This window comes from Otolemur garnettii, unplaced genomic scaffold (genome assembly GCF_000181295.1).
Source record: "Otolemur garnettii isolate 467f Iridium unplaced genomic scaffold, OtoGar3 scaffold00025, whole genome shotgun sequence".
Lineage (NCBI taxonomy): Eukaryota > Metazoa > Chordata > Mammalia > Primates > Galagidae > Otolemur > Otolemur garnettii.
Genome location: NW_003852420.1, coordinates 17156180 through 17174306, shown reverse-complemented (window position 1 = coordinate 17174306; position 18127 = coordinate 17156180). Strand labels below are relative to the sequence as shown.

General features: G+C 53.2%; 2 protein-coding genes across 2 annotated transcripts in view; one reads left to right on the top strand and one right to left on the bottom strand.

Annotated features, from left to right (window-relative positions):
* The first annotated feature begins 474 nt into the window (after positions 1-474).
* LOC111724648 (proline-rich protein HaeIII subfamily 1-like) lies at positions 475-2173 on the top strand. The gene is made up of 2 exons (XM_023512181.1): positions 475-590; positions 677-2173. Exon 2 carries the CDS (start codon positions 680-682, stop codon positions 851-853), a length of 174 nt encoding a protein of 57 aa, XP_023367949.1. The 5' UTR covers positions 475-590; positions 677-679; the 3' UTR covers positions 854-2173.
* The window catches only part of MMP24 (matrix metallopeptidase 24), a 26726-nt gene continuing 10136 nt past the window's right edge, over positions 1538-18127 (bottom strand). Inside the window, exons 5-9 of the mRNA XM_023512260.1 lie at positions 12344-12505; positions 9879-10093; positions 7312-7450; positions 5819-6085; positions 1538-4180 (exon numbers count right to left, since the gene is read on the bottom strand). Coding sequence (XP_023368028.1) covers positions 3843-4180; positions 5819-6085; positions 7312-7450; positions 9879-10093; positions 12344-12505 — 1121 coding nt within the window. The 3' untranslated portion in view covers positions 1538-3842. The remainder of the gene's footprint in view (positions 4181-5818; positions 6086-7311; positions 7451-9878; positions 10094-12343; positions 12506-18127) is intronic.

Genomic DNA, 18127 nt, shown 5'->3' with positions numbered 1-18127 from the left:
GGTGGCAGGTTTGAATCCAGCTGGGGCAACAACAATAATGGCTGCAACCAAAAAATAGCCGGGCCTTGTGGCTGGCGCCTGTGGTCCCAGCTACTTGGGAGGTTGGGCCAGGAGACTCACTTGAGCCCAGGAATTGGAGGTTGCTATGAGCAGTGAAGCCATGGCACTCTACCCAGGGGACAGCTCGAGTCTCTGTCTCAAAAAAAAAATCCACACAACAGTCTCTCTTTTCCGTGAGAGCTCTGGGGCACCTGATTTCAGGGCAGTGCTGGGTGGATGTTGGCTGCTGGTCCCGTTGGTGGGTTGCTCAGGCGAGGAACTGCGGGTCAGCTCTTCCGGACCCGGAGGGAGCATTGAGCGGACCCGCGTTGGGAGTTGTTGCGGCGCCATCAACATTGGGCTACGCGCGGGGCGGGGCCTCGGGGCGTGGTACGGGATTGGCCGGCCTTGTTCGCTGGGCTCCGCGCCCGGTTGGAAGTGCGGGTTTACGCTGCGGCGGGGGCGAGGTGGGTGCGTGGTGACGTGGCGGCACCGGTTCCTCCAGCCGTGCGAGGCAGGCAGCGGGGGACCCACGGGTACAGCTGCGCAAGGTGAGGGCGGGCGGAATGGGGGACTGGGTGGGGGTTGCCTTGGCCCAGGCCTGAAGGCACCTTGGGGTGCCTTCTCGTCCCCGCAGACCATGGGGGCTCAATTGAGCAGCGGCCAGGGTAACCCGGAGCCGGCGCAGCCCCAGCCCCAGCCTGCGGCACCAGAGGGCCCAGTGCAACCCCAACCGCGGCCTCAGCCCGAGCCCAGCCCGTGGGGACCGCTGGACGACGTGCGCTTCCTCATCGCCTGCACCTCCTGGTACTGACTCGGCGTTCTCCGGAGGATGCCGCCCGCCGCCGCCCCATGTTCTCCTTGCCAGTGTTCGTGTGTCTTATGCCCTTCTCCCACACTCTGCGCACTGGGGACTACAGAAGTCAAAGGGGCTGCTAAGGATTAGAAGTCCCACTGGCAAGGCCGTCTCCTCAGCCTCACTCCCAGCCTGCTTCTCATACTGCTCCCAAAGCTAGCTCAGATCCTCATGCTTACTCTATCCCCTTCTCCAATTGTCTGGGTCCTGGGGCATCCCTCCCTGGCCCTGGTCCAGTACCAGGCCAGGGATTCTGGGAAGAGCCTGATGCTGCAGATCTCCTGACCTCATCTTCCCCTTATCACTGAGAACCAAGCTCTTATCTGTTTCCCAGGTCATGGCATCATGGGCCTTGACGTCAGAGGTGTCCTTGCTACAGTGAACCTCCCCTACTCCTGAGGGTAGCTGTGCCCTATCCTGGTATCGAAATGAAGCATCATCCGGCTGTATTTCTGGGCCCCCGGTAACAAAGACTGCCAGGGTCAGCCTTTTGGAGACAAGGACATCTGACTGCTGATTTGGCAGATGAGATTCGTGGGGCAGCTACAGACACTTCAGAGTACCCTGTTCTCCCAAAATATTCTCTAAGTTCGTTCTTAGAACCTGATTTTTGTCCCCACATCCCAGGAAAATGACACACTCTGTATTTCTGTTTTATTTAGAAATGATTTAAAAAACATTATACAAAGGCTGATCAGTTTAAAATGTGACTGACACTGAAATGCTGTGAAGTCCCCCAGGCTGAGGAGAAGCTGGGGTCTGAGGCCCCCAGTGCTTTGCCCCTCTGTCTATCTGCCCTGTCCTGGGGTGATGGACAAACAGATGACCACAGGCAGGAGAATCTGAGATTGGAAGCCTCTAGGCTGAGCCATCTCTGGGACTGGCTCCACATCCCTCACATCTGCAGCCTGGTCTGCCTGCCCCCATCTCCTGCTCTTTCTTGGCTGGCCTAGGTAGTACCAGGAGTCAGTAGGGAGCCTGGTGGGAAGCAGGGGGTGCCTAGAGCTTTCAAGAAGTGAGAGCACCAACCTGAGGAATGGAGAGGGACCAGGAAGAGATGGACAAAGGAGATACTTCTAATCTCATCTCAGACCCTAGAGGAGTCCACAGATGGGGACACAAGACCCAGCCAGCCCACTGGATGGCCTGGGCAAGTAACAGAACCTCTCTGTGCTTCATCTGAGGGCATGATGAGTTACCCTCGGCCTCCCAGGGCCTACACGAGTTTCATGTGAGTGGACAGGTGTGAGCTAATAAAGTGCTTTGCAAAGTATAAAACACTGTACAAACCTATGAATCACTAATATCTCTGCAGTTGTTCCCTGCCTGCCCCAGGGAGCCTGCCCTTGGCCAAAATGAACAAACAAGGATGATGACAGGGGACACAGTGGACCCACACAGGCGCCTCTGGGACGAGAGATTTTCCTTGAGACAGCTCCCAGGGCAGCAGGAGTACCTGTCTGTGCTACAGGGTAAGCTGACCCAAAACCCAGAGGCCACAGGGTGGGGGCAAGACCCATGTGGGCTCAGAGGGCAGGGGTGGCATCTTGGACTCTGCCAGCACCCTGAAGACTGCCTGACACCTCTTTTTGGCTTTGGCAGAGAGCCAGCAGGCATTGCTGACCCCATTGGTCTTGCCTAGGGCCTCTCAGTGACAAGCAGAGCTCCCTCTGCTGGACCAGGGCTGAGAACCCTGCCAGAGACAGTGAGGGGTGGGCCAGAGGTCTGAAAGGGAGGCCCCTAGGCTTGGGGCTGCTACCAGTTGGGGGTGCCCTTTAACTGAGAGCAATGCAGGAGCTGGGTCAGCAAGGGCCCCGGGGTGAACTCTGCTTCTGGGCTGAGAGACTGAGTCAGCCTCAGGGGGATTTCAGGAGTGTTCCAGAAGGCTGCCCTGGATTCCCTAACTCTTCCTGTATTGGCCCTGCAGCCATCTCTGCTTCAACTAGTCAGGCTGAGCCCCAGACCACAAGTGCCAGGCTGGGGCAGGGCTGGGGACAGGGCAAGTGGGGAAAGGAACAAGGATAATGGGAGGGAGTGGAGGATGGTCATAGACTTGGATCAACCTCCAGAAATAGGGTTAGCTTCTGCCCCAGCTCTGTAGCCTCATGAGCAGGGACCAGCTCTTGGGGTGTCTGGGCGCTAGAGTAGCCTTAGCAGCACCTTGGTCCTAATCGCCTGGGGGAGGGCCATCACACTGGCTTCATCACCAAGACAGTCATCTCTAGTTCACCTAACGCCTCAAGCAGCCTTTGCAAAATAGGACTTTAAACAGTAGTGACAGGACGTTTAAATATTCACGATGTGACAGCTGGGTCCTTGTCAGACCCAGGTGGGCCACAGCTTTGCCTGCAGCATGTGACCCTAAGTCCGGGGTCTCAAAGGAGACCCTGACAGGTGGAGCAGGTTTCCTGAGGGATCTGCCATGTGCCAGCAGGGGAAACCCAGGCTTGTTGCCCACTGTGTCGGCAGCAGGGGTCCTGTAGCCTTGGAGAACAGTGGGGTGGGGGTAGGGGGACATCTGACCAGCAGGTGTTGGCAAAAGGGGTCTGGGACTTGTGGCATCTCCCAGATGGAGGATGCGAGCTAATGCTGGCTTCCCACAGGGGTGCCAGGTCCCAGCCAGGAAGACACTGCAGGATGCAGTAACCACAAGGGCTCTCCTGGCACAGTTTCTGCTTCCTGGTGGGGTCTGGCCTACTCCTTTGAATAGAGAGTAGTTCACCCAGGACAGAAGGCTGGCAACTGGGTGCCAGACACCCACCCTGGGGCACAGCTCCCCTTGCTCCCTGCCCCACACTCAGCCTCGGCCAGTACACCCACCACTTCAGCTATATGACCCTGGCTTAGGGCCCTGCTGGCCCCGGTGGGCAGTGGCCAGAGCTGCCCCTCAGACCCTAGTAAGGGCCTGGTTGGCCAGACCGAGTGGACAGAGAGGGCTCTGGGCTACTCACACCCACTCCTGGACTGGCCGCTTATAGTAAGTGACAGGCTGAGGGCCTGCCTTGTTCTTGAACTGGAAGATGGTGTAGACCAGCACCAGGATGCAGAGGGAGAGGATGCAGGGGATGACCACAGCCACAGCGTTCACAGAGCCTGGCACGTCGTTGATGGTCACCATGATGTCCACGTCGTCCTGGGGCAGCCGCCGCTCCTTGCGCCGCTCCACCTCCTTCTGGTTGCAGCCCATCCAGTCCCGAAGGATGTTTCGTGGGTAGCCTGGTTCCACGCTCAGTTTCTGGTTGTCAAACTTCCAGTAGTCCCGACCCTTGTAGAAGTAGGTATAATCTGCAGAAAAATGGGCCAGCGTCACCACTCCCAGACACTTCCTAGCGCTCAGAGCGTGAGAGAGAGGGCACGTGGTGCTGGAGTAGTGAGGGGAGGGCCCTGCTTGCCTGAATCAGGTGAGTATGGGATATAGCTGCAGGGAGGGACACCCCTGTTGTCTCAAAGGTACTGGGAAACCACTGAGGGGCTTTAGATAGAACTGAGACATGTTTCTGTTTGTGCTAGGGTCATAGCTCTGTTACACTGTGCCCACAGGCCCCTTACATGGGTCCCATCAAGTCCCCAATTTAAGGCTTGGACAGCACTTGTCTCCATAGTTCTAGTCTAAGGCCTCAGTCTGGCTCATACCTGAGCCACGGGAGGCAGGGAACAAGATTTCTCCTTTTGCTGACAGCACTACCTTTCTGTAATGAATTTTTTTTTTTTTTTTTTGAGACAGAGCCTCAAGCTATCCCCCTGGACAGAGTGCCGTGGCATCACTGCTCACAGCAACCTCCAACTCCTGGGCTCAAGCGAGTCTCCTGCCTCAGCCTCCCAAGTAGCTGGGATCACAGGCGCCCGCCACAACGCCCGGCTATTTTTTGGTTGCAGCCATCATTGTTGTTTTGGCGGGTCCGGGCTGGGGATTCGAACCCGCCACCTTAGGTGTACGTGGCTGGTGCCTTAGCCGGTTGAGCTATAGGCGCCGAGCCGTCTGTAATGAATTTTTTAGGCTTAACATCACTTTACAACACAGATCCAGAGTCTTTGGAACTGTTCTCAGGGAGGGACTGGGCAGCCCTGCCAATCATCCCTGAGCAGCCACCCCAAGGCTCCAGCAACAGCCATCCACAGAGGACAAAGCAGCTCATTCAGACTCTCATTGGCTGGCTCCCCACCCTGGCTGAGACTTTCATTGGTCAGGGTCCTTGATGTCACTTGTCTCTGAGGCTCCAAACAAAAGCATCAGATATACAGGAGAGCCAACAAATAGCTATGCCCCTGTAGCCACAGGCTTTCCTGCCAGTGACACCTCCTGGGAGTGCCCCTCCCCTGCTGTCTCTAACGTGGCTCTCTCTGGCTAGTTGATATGTCATAGCATTTATTTCCCTTATACTATTTGTTGCCACCTTATTTGTTTTCTGCCACTAGACTGGGAGCTATGCAAGTCTTGTTCACTGCTACATCCCAGCTCCCACCATAGATGCTGGCTCTCAGTAACTACTGAGTGAATGAATGGAATGGATCCTGTCATTCCACAAAAACTGAAATGCACCAACAAGATGATGATGGTAGAGATGATGGCAGCCAAAACGTATATAGCATGGACTGTGTGCTAAGCATTATTCTAAGTGCTTTGTTTAATTCAGCTTATTTAATCCTCACAAAGCCATTATATAAAGGTAGAGGCCATCGTTATCCCCATTTTATAGATGAACAAACTGAGAAAACATATTAGTGACTTGCCCAAACTCATAGTAGTGAAGGCAGTGTGAGAGCCCAGCCAACCTGGCTCAGGACATCCTGGTTTGAGAAACGAGCTAGTGGCAGACACCTGCTTCATGTCTAGCTATGTCCACATAGTAAATCAAGTTCAAATGTTTAACAAATAGAATCAGAATCTGCTCCCCCGACCCTGCCGGCCTGGCCCTTACGTACAGCCTTCCTTGCTGATGAAGGCCCCTTGGGGGGCCTGTGGGATGCCCTTCCACACGGTGATGGGCTTGGGGTAGCCAGGGTCTGTGGCTCGCCGCTCCTCACTGTAGCGCCAGTACCGCTCGCCTTTGAAAAAGTAAGTCTTGCCCACAGGCTCCCAGCGCAAAGCTGTGTCGATGCCTTCCCGGGGTAGACAGCTGCCCAGCTCGCCCAGGCTGTGAGGGTACCCAGGCTCCACCGTCACCTCCTTAAACACCCAATACTTGTCACCTGTAGTCAAGAGGAGCCCAGGTCAGCTTTCCACTATCATCCAGGGCCAGAAGTATGGCTAGTGCCACTTGCCTGGCATCGGAGTGTGGGGGGAAAGAGATCCTGAGGCCTGCTTCATCCCCTTGGCCCTTAGTCTGGTAAAGATTGGAGGGCAGGAAGCCAGAACCATCATGGATTATGAACACCACATCTCAGGCTGCCCAAGCTCCCCACCCTCTTTCCATGTGACATGCTTCTTTCCTCTCTGGGGACTTTGGCCACTCCCATGACTTCCCACACACTCCTGTCCCCCTCCCCCACTGCCACCAGTGACACCAACTCCTCTCCAAACACCTTGGCCACCTGTGGCCTCCCGGAGCTCCTCATCTGCACTGCAGCAGGTTCCCCCCTCATTGCCTTCTCCCTTCCTGGTCCCCAGTAGGGACCCTCATCTTTTCTTCTCTCAGCATTCAGCCACTTAGGAGCATTCCTTGCAGCTTGCCTGGCCCTCTAGCCTAGATGGTGCTCTCCTCATCTTTAGAAATGATTGCCCTGCCTCTGCCCTATTGTGTCCCTGCCAGCCGTAATGGATCTGGACCACATCCTGGCCTGGCAACCATGTCTCTTCAGGGTGCACCCCAACCTCCCTCTCCAGGCTGCTTCTCACAGCTCTCTGTGGCCAGCAGGTGGGTCTGCTAACCCTTTGGACATGCATGCGTGCCCCACCCACCACTCCTTCACCCAGGCCCTCTGTCCCTCTGGAATGCTCTCCTTGCTTCTTACTATCTATCTCACCCATCTTGGGCCTGGCCAGAGTCAGGAAAATTGTCATGAAACAACCCAGCACAGTGCCAGGCACAGGAGGGGCACCTTATCTCCCTCTCCCCTCCCTTCCCTCACCCGTGCAGCCTGTATGGCCTTCCCTCTCTGGGCTCTTACAGGAGTGACAGGAGAGCCTTCCATGGAGCACTGGGGTGCCCATTCTACCCTCTGCTTCATGTGGCTGAAGCTTGTCACCCCACCAACCTTGGCACATAATGCTCCTCAGTAATCACTTCCTGACTTGATTTCTGCAAACTGTGCATCACCTGCCTTCTGGGGCCCGTCCTCATAGAGGTCTCCTAGGGCTAGCAGGGCCCTTGGAGAACATCTGCCTCCTGCCCTGCCTCTTCCAGTTTAGATGGGAAAACAGCCAACCCAAAAAGGGCGGGGAACTGTTTCAGATGCCACAGCACAGGCTGCATTACCTTTGAAGAAAACAAATCTTCCATCAGCCCTTTCATAGGCTGCATCTATCCGGGCAGGCAAACCCTTCCAGAACTGCTCAATCTGCATGGGGTAGCCCTCCTGTACTCGGTTATTGCGCAGGCGCCAGAACCAGCGATCCTGGGAGGAAAGTGGGGAGAAGGAGGCATGTCAGGCCCCACCTCTGCACCCAGTGATCTCAGCCTTGGGGCTCAGGCCCCAACAACCCAACACCTTCCCTGCCCCCCCCCCCTTGTAACTCTCCATGAGTCTATCCCTCTGCTGCTTCCTGTGAGGAAGACAGGCTGCTCCTGTAACTCTTCATTTAAGTCTCCTGATGCCTCTTACAGTCAAGAGACACAGCAGACAGGCGTGGTGCAGGAGAGGAGGTCTGAGGACCTAGAAAGGCTGCCACCCAGGCCTGGAGTGACCACGTGAGGGCAGCCAAGAGTCACTGAGGTCAGCAGGGCCCGTGCTCAGCAGGGTGGGAGGCACAAGGTGGTCAATGAGACAGGGCAGAGCACCCTCCACGGAGCTGGCTCTAGCCAGCGGGGCAAAAACCCTGGGAAGCATGCTGTGGGGATTCCCTCAAGACCTGGGTGTGAATTCAGGTTCTTCCGCTGACAGCTGCATGACCCAGGTCTTTACCTGCCAGTGCAGGCAATAATGGGGATCAAATGAGAGATTCTAGGCAAAGTGCCCAGAACAGTATGGGGCGCATAGTCTGTGCCGGATAAACAGCAGCTAAATAGGCCAAGACTCCAATAAAACCCCCTCCTTTCTAAATGGTGCCCTGTTCCAGCCATAGCCTTTGGCTGGGAGGCAATCTAGGCAAGACCCGTGCCCTCCCAGTACTTCAGTTTTCTTATGTGTAAATAGGGATAATAAAACTCAGATGTGCGTGTGAACGGTTCATTTGGGAGAATCAAAGAAAAATGAGTGCAGAAGGAATGTGATTCATACAGGATGATACAAAAGCTAGTGTTTTTCAAAAGGTGTTTTATAAAGCACTATTGCATCCAGTTGGTTTTTTTGTTTGTTTGTTTTGAGACAGAGTCTCACTTTGTCACCCTTGGTAGCCATGGCGTCACAGCTCACAGCAACCTCAAACTCTTGGGTTCAAGCGATTCTCTTACCTCAGCCTCCCGAGTAGCTGAGACTACAGGTGCCTGCTACAATGTCCAGCTATTTTTAGAGACAGGGTCTCTCTCTTTCTCTCTAGCTCAGGCTGGTCTTGAACTCATGAGTTTAGGCAATCTGCCTGCCTTGGCCTCCCTGAGTGCTGGGATTACAGGCACGAGCTACTGTGCCCCGCCTTTTTTTTTTTTTTTTTTTTTGGAAACAGACTCTCAGTCACCCTGGCTAGAGTGCAATGGCATTTTCATAGCTCACAGCAACCTCAAACTCCCAGGCTCAAGTGATCCTCTTGCTTCAGCCTCCTAGAGTGGTAGGATTGCAGGCGTGAGCCACCACAACTGGCTACATCCAGTTTCCCCGCCCCCCCCATCTAGTTTTTTAACCTTGCATTTCTCTTTATGACTCTGTTAAGTCGATCTGACATATACGGAGTCTTGAAAAAGGCCAAGTGACTGACTGAGAGCCAATGAGGGGCTGGACTGGGGCTCACCCACATCTGCTTCCTGCTCAGGGCCCAAACCTTGCTGGGGAGGACTCCATGAGGGGCGTGGGGCAGTCCTCCTCACCCAGAGTGAGGAACCCACACTGCCCAGTTCCCCTTCAGTGAAGGGCTTATTGCTTCCAAGGCAGGAGGTATGGCCAATAAGGAGTTTTCAACTATCAGTCCCTCTGGGGATGTCTCAGCTTTAGGGGGCCTCCCTCAAGGTCATGCTCTACGTCTTCCAATGACTGAGTGAGGCAGGGGTTATAAAGTTCTAGGCATCTGGGGCCCCAAGGGGCCATTGTAGCTGCAGAGCTCCCTGGGGGGTGGGGGGGAGATTGTCACTTAACATCTCCCTCTGCCAAGTCCTGCTTCCTTCTCCTTCCCACAGATGTTGATCCTAAAGGTACTCCCCAGTCAAACCCTGTGTTCCAAGCACCCACTCAGAGCTTGCTCCCTGGGAACCCAAACTGCAGGGCACCAGACAGGCTGCTACCCAGTTAGCACATGACTAAAGTGACAGGCACAGGACAGAGAGGCAGCCTGGCCAGCAGCAGCCTTTCAGGCCTTGGTGGGATCTGGAGTCAGACTCAGCCACCACAGACCCAGCCCCTCCTCCATGCCTGCCCTCTTCATAGCAGGAATGACTCCCTCTTACTCAGATGGGGAAACTGAGGTCCAGAGAAGGGAGGTGATTTGCTCATGGTCATAATTTCAGAAGCCAGTGTCCAGCATTACCCCCATATTAACCCTGGGAAGGTGCAGGATCAACAGTCTTTCCCCCTCCCTCTTGGAAACAAGTTGATTCACATATGGCAGCACTGGCAAGAGACTCCATGTCCTGGGCACAGGGCCAGCTCCCATGCAGGCCCTGTGGCAGCCTAATCCTAGGACAGGAGCCTCCCCATCTCCGTGGGGGGTGCAGGGCAGGGGATAGTCGACTGGCCCTACCTTAAACACAAACATCTCTCCACGGAAGAGGGCCACTGTGTTGAAGTTGCCATCACAAATGTTGGGTTTGGCGCCTGGTGTGGATGGCCGATCCCCAAGCGGTGGCCGAGGGGGCCTGGGGTGGCGCTCATGCTTCCTTTCCGATGGTGAGTGGATCCTGCGGACGGGGAGTGTGGGGAGTGGCCTTGTGGGCTCCAGAGGCTCTGCTGGGGGTCCTGGAGAGAGGGGCTGCATCTTAGAGGGGGCCAAGCAGTTCCCTGCCTCCCACTCCCATGGCTTCATCTGAGACAGATCTGCCACATGCCACTCCCGTCCCCTCTCCCCAGTCTTTGAGAAAATAGATGAAAATAATCATTGGAAGGGAACTCATGTTTCCACCCCCAAACCACCTCATTTTTTCTCTCCTATAACAGAGCAAACATGTCCATCCTTAGGGTCAGCATCCATGCCCTCTTTCCCTGCCCCTCTTCATACATGCTGGCCCCACTTTCTCACCCCTCTTCATTCTTTATCCCACTCCATTGCAGTCTCTACCCCATCACCCACTCCAACTGTTCCATTAAGATCACCAGTGACTGCCACGTTGCCAATCCAATGGTTACTCGACTCAAACTTTGATGAGCATATAATCATGGAGGGATCTTGTAAAGTGCAGGTTAAGATTTAGAGGGCCTGGGATTCTTCATTCCTTCAAGCTCTAGAGCAGTGGTTCTCAACCTTCCTAATGCTGCAGCCCTTTAATACAGTTCCTGTGGCTTGCAACCCACAGGTTGAGAACCACTGCTCTGGAGGATGCTGATGCTGCTGGTCTGAGGCCCACACTTTGGGTAGCAAGATCAAAGAAACATTTTCCTCGAAATGCTCTCTTCTCTTCTGGTGACCAGGACTCTCTTGCTTTCTCTCCTTCCTCATGGGCTGTTCTTCTCAGCCTCTGCTGGCCGCCTTTCCTCCTCTGCCCTACACTAAAGGTGAGAGCGCCTCTAGATCCCCTTCTCTCTTCACATTTTTGTCCCTAGAAGTCAGTGCTTTTTGACTTGGACTGGATATTAGGGTCACCCAGGGAGCTTTTAAACTGTATGCTTGGAGGGCATCCCCAGACAAACTAAAACCAAATGTCTGGGGGTGGAATCGCAAGGTAGTTGGGCTGGATATTAGGGTCACCCAGGGAGCTTTTAAACTGTATGCTTGGAGGGCATCCCCAGACAAACGAAAACCAAATGTCTAGGGGGTTGAACCCCCAAAGGGCTAAGCACCAATACTCTAGATGGGGACATCCAGCCTCATGGCTCTAAAGGCCTTCTGTAGCAGAGCTGTCTAGTAGGACATTCTGTGGCCATGGAAATATTCCTTGTTTTCACTGCCTAATACAGTAGCTTCTAGCCACAGGTGCTAAGCACTTGAAATGAATGACTAGTTCTTGGTAAGACTTAGGAACTGGAATTTTGACTGTATTTAATTTTAATTAATATATAAACTTAAATTTCAATAGCCACATGTGGCTAATGGTTACTGTATTAGACACCAAAGATCCCAAATCAATATCCCAGCCCAGATTTTTGAACTGTAGACTGGTCCATACTATTGCCCCACAATTATAAAAGCTAGACTTTGGAATCATCCTCAAACCACCCGCCTTCTCCTCACCCCTACATCTGACCTGTCAGCAGATCCTGTCTCTTCTATCTGTGAAAAACCTCTGGCACTCACTGCCCCCACCCACAGGGTGGCCTCCACAGGGTGGCCTCTTCCTGTGCCACAGCCTGGGGTAGCAGGGGCCTGTGCTGTGTTGACAAGTCTTTGCTCCAGTAAACGTGACCAGAACACATACTTCACATACTAGTGTGAACTGAACTGCGAGAGAGGCAGGGTAGGAGGCCTTTGATACCTTAAGGGGTAGCAGTAGCTTCTCTCTCTGTTTTTTCTTTTTTAAGATCAAAGCTCTGATTATAATACCTGAGTCATTACGAAAGTTTTGAGATACACAAAAATCAACAACCGTAAAACCTGGACAGAAACAAATGAAGCCCTCCCAGCAACACCAATAAGCTGAGCACGCTGAAACTTGCATGGGTGGATCAGAAAGGATGCTGTTGACTGTGTTTCTTGGAAGCGAAATAACAGACCAGAACACAGTCTGTCTCAAAACTTTTGTAGTCACCCACGTACTTGCCACATTCTGAACCTCCCTGGCTAGAGGTGGGATACGTGAGGGTGCTCTGTCACCATCTGGGGAAGGAGGGAGGGAAGGAAACGCAGGAGGTGAGAGGGAGGGGTGTTGAAAGAAAGGAGCAAAGAAGAGGGCATGGGGGGCCCTGTTCTGACCTTTGTGCTTTCCTCCTGAGTGCCAGGGGAAGCCTCGCCCCTTCTGACATAGATCATAAAGGTGGGCACACGGTCAGAGACACAGCAGCAATGCCAAAGATAGTGACGCCCCCTGCCCACCCTACGCCCTCCTTGCCACACACCATAGATCTTCTGGATGCCCTGGAGATCATCCTGAGGCAGCTTGAAGTTGTGCGTCTCCATGTACTGGTAGAAGGGTGCCATGATGGCACTGGGGTCGTTGGAATGCTCCAGTCCCAGGGCGTGGCCCAGCTCATGCACAGCCACCAGGAAGAGGTCATTCCCTGTGGAGAGGGGGATGGGGAGGTGCCCAGGGCACCCACTGAGAGGTCAGTTAGTCAGCAAACACCGAGCACATGCCTTGTGCCAGGCCCTGTGCTGGACACGAAGGACACACAAAGAAATCAGACTCTGCCTTGCTTTCCAGACTTCTCCATAGAGTGTGAGATAAGGAGAAGTGTTCTGGATGCTTCAGAGATGTTGGTAAGGGTCGAGTGGGGATTCTGGGGGTGGGGGAGTTGTTTAAATTTGGAGAAAGCTACTTAGGGAAAGCCATCATAAAGGTGAGTGTTGAAAGATAAAAAGTTGGGAGAATGGACAGGGGATAGGGGAGGAAGGGTGGGGGCAGCATTCCTGGCAGAGGGACTGCTATAAACACACTCCGGGGACACACAGTTTCATTCCACTTGGCTCTGGAACAAAGCAGGAGGGAGGGCCAGAGAGAGATGAGGTCAGCCAGGCTGGCAAGCAGGGGCTATGATGCCATGCAGAGGAATTTGGATCACTTCTCTGCTAGTGGGGGGTTTAGAAGGGGTGGGGGTGGTGATAGGATGAAATCACTCTGGCTGTACTGGAGGGAGGGTTAGAGGGAACAGGGCAGGGGCAGTCTAGAGGCCCATCCTGGTCCTGGCACCCAGCGGGGAGATGAAAAGGACAGGGGCTCAGGTGGAGGTAGTGGGAAGAGAGTCCTGGGAGCCACAGAGGCCAGCAGGGCTTGGGCATGGGGCAGCTCTCAGGAAGTGAGACCTCAGCTCCGAAGAACTGAGCTAGCGGCCAAGATGGAGACAGTGGTTTAAGGGTAGGTAAAAAGACAATCCAGGTAAAACTGAGGCTGCCACATGGCTGGTGGTTATGAGCCTGAGCCCCTGAGTGGGGCGTGGTGCCGGCGCTGCCAACTCTCCCCCTGCAGCTTGGTGAATCTGGCCAGTGGGTCTACTGGTGACTTAGTGTCCTCACTTATAAAATGCAGGAATCATACCTACCAGAGTGGGCTGTGTGCACTCTGCCCAAGACACACTTGCAGCATGCGACATGCACTGAATGGTAGCTGCTTGTCGCCCTTTGTAAAAAGCCTGGTTACTACAAGCAGCCCAGTGACCAGAAAGGAAGCACAAGGCCAGCGGGGGGTCAGCAACTAGAACCTTTTCAAACCAACTCCTGAGAGCTTTCATATTAGACCTGTGACAGGGCAAGGCCTGACTTTGGAGGGACGAAGCAACTCCAGCTTTGACAGAAACGCAAGGGGCAGGGGGTTGGGCAGACTGTTGTACTAAGGGTCCTGGCTCCTGTCTACCCAGTTACAGACCTCTGCTTGCCTTGACATCTGCCATTTGTAGCCCCTTGAGCCTCTTATCTTCCAGCCCTAAGATGTAGCTCAGCCCATTCCTGCCACCTTGGGGTCCAGGGAAGGTCCAGGAGCCTAGCAGGTTGTCAGGAGTCCTCTTGCCCACTCTGGCCCCCAAAGTAGCCCTATGCCAGCCCAGCTGAGGGCTCCATGAGGGTCAGATGGGGTTGGCATTGTTTGGCCTTCTGGCCTACAGTCTTGGGAAAGTAGAAGAACCCTGTGGGGCAGACCCAGGCCGACGGAAGCACGTGTCTGGTGCTCTGCTGACTCCACCAGTGTTTGCAGTGAAGCCTCCTTTGAGCAACAGAAAAGAAGGGGGGATGGGCAAGATCAGTACAAGGTTGGCCAAAAGCCTGGGGCTGGCCTTCTGCTGGGGAAGGGTAAGCTGGCATGAGAAGGCCAGGCCGCCCCCAGCTCCTTCCTCAGGTCCTGGTCCTCTGGCAGCAGGGAAGGGTGAGCTCATCTCTGAGTTCCATCCCAAAGAAAGGCGGCTGCTAGCACCAGCTGAAGGCAGCTCTGCTTCCTGGGGTCCAGTCCTGGCTCTGTTCCTGGCCTGTCCCATGAGCCGGGACAAGCTGTTCAGGGCCTCTGTCTCCTGACCAGGCTCGTCTTCAGGGGCCATCTATAGGGATCTCATCTGGGAACCGGGGAGCAGGGCTCTGAGCTCCTGGGGAAGCACTAAACCTTTGTTGGTAGTGGCCTATGTCTATAACTCTCCTGCCTCTGTGCCAGGGTCTACAGAGAACAACCCCTTAAACTAGGGAAAAGTCCATGGTTTGGGTCCAGGGACCCAGTATCCTACTGCACAGAACCTGAGAAGACTCTGAGGGGAGCTGGAAGGAGAGGGGCAGGGGCCTCCCTGCAAAGGGAGAGGCCTGCTATGGAGAAGACCCCAGTGCCCCATGGGCAGGATGCTGCTAAGGGCTTCACTCCCCAAGAACATGAGAGGCAAGGAAGCAGAGTGGCCAGGAGTGCAGTCTGTGGGAGCCATAGTGCCTGGTCTTGAATCCCAGCTCTGCCATATCCTAGAAGGGTGACATTTAAAAATTCTCTCTGTGAGAGGACAGGAACAATGGCACCTTCATCATAAGAACAGGGGTAAAGATTAATGAGGCAGAGCATATAATGCACTCATCTGCCTCCTGGCATGGAATAATAATCTTTATTAGCAGAGTCATGTTGAGCTGTGCATGAGGACCAGCACCCAGATAGGGAGTGTTCCTGTCGGTCCCTGGGCCTCTGGGGCAAATCCCCAGCAATCTCTGCTACTCAAGTAGACCTTATCTCTGCTTCATTCTCTTCTCTCAGAACCTCCCATCTCAGCATTTCCTTTTGCCTCTGTTCTTCTGTGAGGGTTATCCTCTGTACCCGGAATAATCTTATTCCTTCCAAGTCCAGCTCAGTGCCTCTCTTCCAGGAAGGCTTCCTTGATTTCTCAGACAGCAGGGCATGCTCCCTCCTCTGCACTCTCCAGCAGTTTCTCTGAACCATCTCTCTGTCAATGATCACATTCTTATCTGCCCTAGGACTGTGAGCTCCTTAAGGGCGAAGGGACAGTACCCAGCAGGGAATAGTGCCAAGAGCTCAGTATTTGTCCAAGGGTGGTCCTTGGAACACCTGCAGCAGAACTTCCTGTGACAACTGGTAAAAATGCAGGCTCAGGCAGCGCCTGTGGCTCAGTGAGTAGGGCGCTGGCCCCATATGCCGGAGGTGGCGGGTTCAAACCCAGCCCCGGCCAAAAACTGAAAAAAAAAAAAAAGAAAGAAAAGAAAGGAGCAGCAGACTGGAAATGCAAAGACTACCTGGTCCTGATTTGTAATCAGGTCTCACTGGTTTCCTCATTTACACTTGACTTATTACCACCCTTACCAGGGAAGGTAGGGAAATAAAGGAAGACAAACTTTCTTGAAGTGACCTCAAATCTTAAGGTGTATAAAAATGCGGGGTCATGGCCAGGCATGGTGACTCACGTCTGTAATCCGAGCACTCTGGGAGGAGGAGGTGGGAGGAGTTCAGGAGTTCAAGACCAGCCTGAGCAAGAGTGAGACCCTGTCTCTACTAAAAATAAGAAAAAAATAGCTGAGCGTGGTGGGGAGCGCCTGTAGTCCCAGCTACTCAAGGAAGCTAAGGCAAAAAGATTGCTTGAACCCAGGAGTTTGAGGTTGCTGTGAGCTAGGCTGATGCCCTGGCTTGGTAGCCTGGACAACAGAGTCTGAGAAAAAGAAACAAAGGCAGTGTCCTGGGTCAAACCTGGCTCTGCCACTTTCCAACTGAATTTATTTTTATTTTTTACTCATTTTAATTTCTTTTTTGAGAAAAAATCCCTGTGTTTCCCAGGCTGATGGAACTCTTATCCTCAAGCAATCCTCCTACCCTGGCCTCCCGAGTAGCTAGGATTACAAGTGTGAGCCACCATACCAGCTCAAGAAATTCACTTTCCTCTGTAAAATGGAAATGATAACACCTGCTGACCTGCCTCCCTGGTGCTGGGGGAGGGCTGTGCTCTATGAAGGAGACTCTTCCTGTCTTGTCACCTGCCCTCTGTAGGCTCCCTCCCTGCAGAGCATAGTGACTCTCTGCTGACTTCACTTCCTGACTCACTCAAAGAAATGAGGCCGGAAGAAGCCCCAGAAACAGGTTAGAAGGGAAGGTGGGCTACCCTTGTCTCTTCACACAGAGTCTGGGGGAGGCAGGGAAGCAGTGGTTCTCCAGGGGAAGAGATGCTGATTTAGGAGATTGGGGTTTGTACGTGGGTAATTTTTTATTTAAGTCCCCAGGTGAATTGTGTAATGGTTGGGTCAGGCTGACACAACCAGAACTAAATGCTCAACCTTAACACCGCTAAAAGTGGGGCGACCTGCATCACACGTGCTCCCCAATGACCTGACTGGGAAGGACCAGCACCACCTAGGAAGTACTCTTGCCAAGAAAGGGAACTTGAATTTAGTCAGGCCTCCTGCAGATCTGATTAATAGTATTCAGGAATTACGGAGAAAAGAGATGGGTTCAAAGTGAACCTGAATCTAGCCAGGCCAAACGGTTGCACCCAGGACAGATGACTCAGTGTACTCACCAACTGTATGGAGGGAAACACGTGGTGGGGGGGGGTGTTTTAAATGTAAATCACTTTAAGAGCCACATCAGCCATGTGTGTGCTGTGTGGAACTTGTTTGGATCTTGATTCAAACATGTAACTGTGACAGACATTTTTTTGAGGTCATTTGGGAAAGTGAACACAAGCTGGGATTTAGATTTTAAGGAATGATAGTTAATTTTCCGGGGTTTGATAGTGATTTTGTGATTATACTTCTGTGGAAAGTGTCTACCAAAGCCTTTATAGGTGAAATGATACCGCGTCTAGGATCTTTATAATACATCGGCCAAAAAATAAAAGTGGGGGATAAAAGTCGATGACATGGGGGATGGCACAATGTTGATAATTGCTAAAGCAGTGGGGGAATCTGAGGGAATAATCTAGCCATTCTCCCTACTCTTTGTGAGTTTAAAGTTTTTCATAATAAAATATTTAGGTAAAGTAAGAAAGCAAATCATCAAATGTTCAGGGAAAGTAAAAAAGCAAATCACCTTGCTGAGTCTATGTGGAAATTAGACAAGATTAATATATGGGTGCTCATTAAATCTTGATTCCTTTCCTCTTACTCCAAAACCTATCTCTGGGCAACTGCTGCATTCCGGTTCACATTCCAGTCTATTGCTGAGGTTAGGAGCTGCATCTGGACAGATCATGCCTGGTTGGATCAAAGAGCAAAGTCCTGACTCTTCTCCAAAGAAGGCATGAGCCGTCTAGGGATTTCTATCAGAATTGGCCAGTCATTCACCAAAGATGAGGTGGGACAGATGGGAAGGGTGCAGGGATGATGTCCATTCACAGGTCCCAGGTCCTTCTCCCACACACCACCAATTCTTGGGCTTTAGGGGCTGGGCCCAACAAGTTCTCCGACAGCACAGCACGGAGTGGGTGTGTGAAGTGCACAGCGCAGTGCTGGGCAGAAAGGGAGGGCCAAGGGGTGGGAGTGTCTTCCTAGCACCTCCTTTGGACAACAGCCCTTTGAAAATTCATTTGTCTCTCTCAGGGATCTAACTAAAACCTTATCAGCTAACAGCTCTTGGCACAAAACAGGGCCACAAAAATGTTAGTTCTCCTTTCCTCATAGCTTGTCTGTTGACACCAATCCAAAAATAAAAATGAGGCTCGGCGCCTATAGCTCAACCGGCTAAGGCGCCAGCCACGTACACCTAAGGTGACGGGTTTGAATCCCCA

Bases quoted from the DNA above. Each gene is read 5' to 3' on its own strand.
- LOC111724648 (XM_023512181.1), top strand. From the start codon at position 680: ATGGGGGCTCAATTGAGCAGCGGCCAGGGTAACCCGGAGCCGGCGCAG.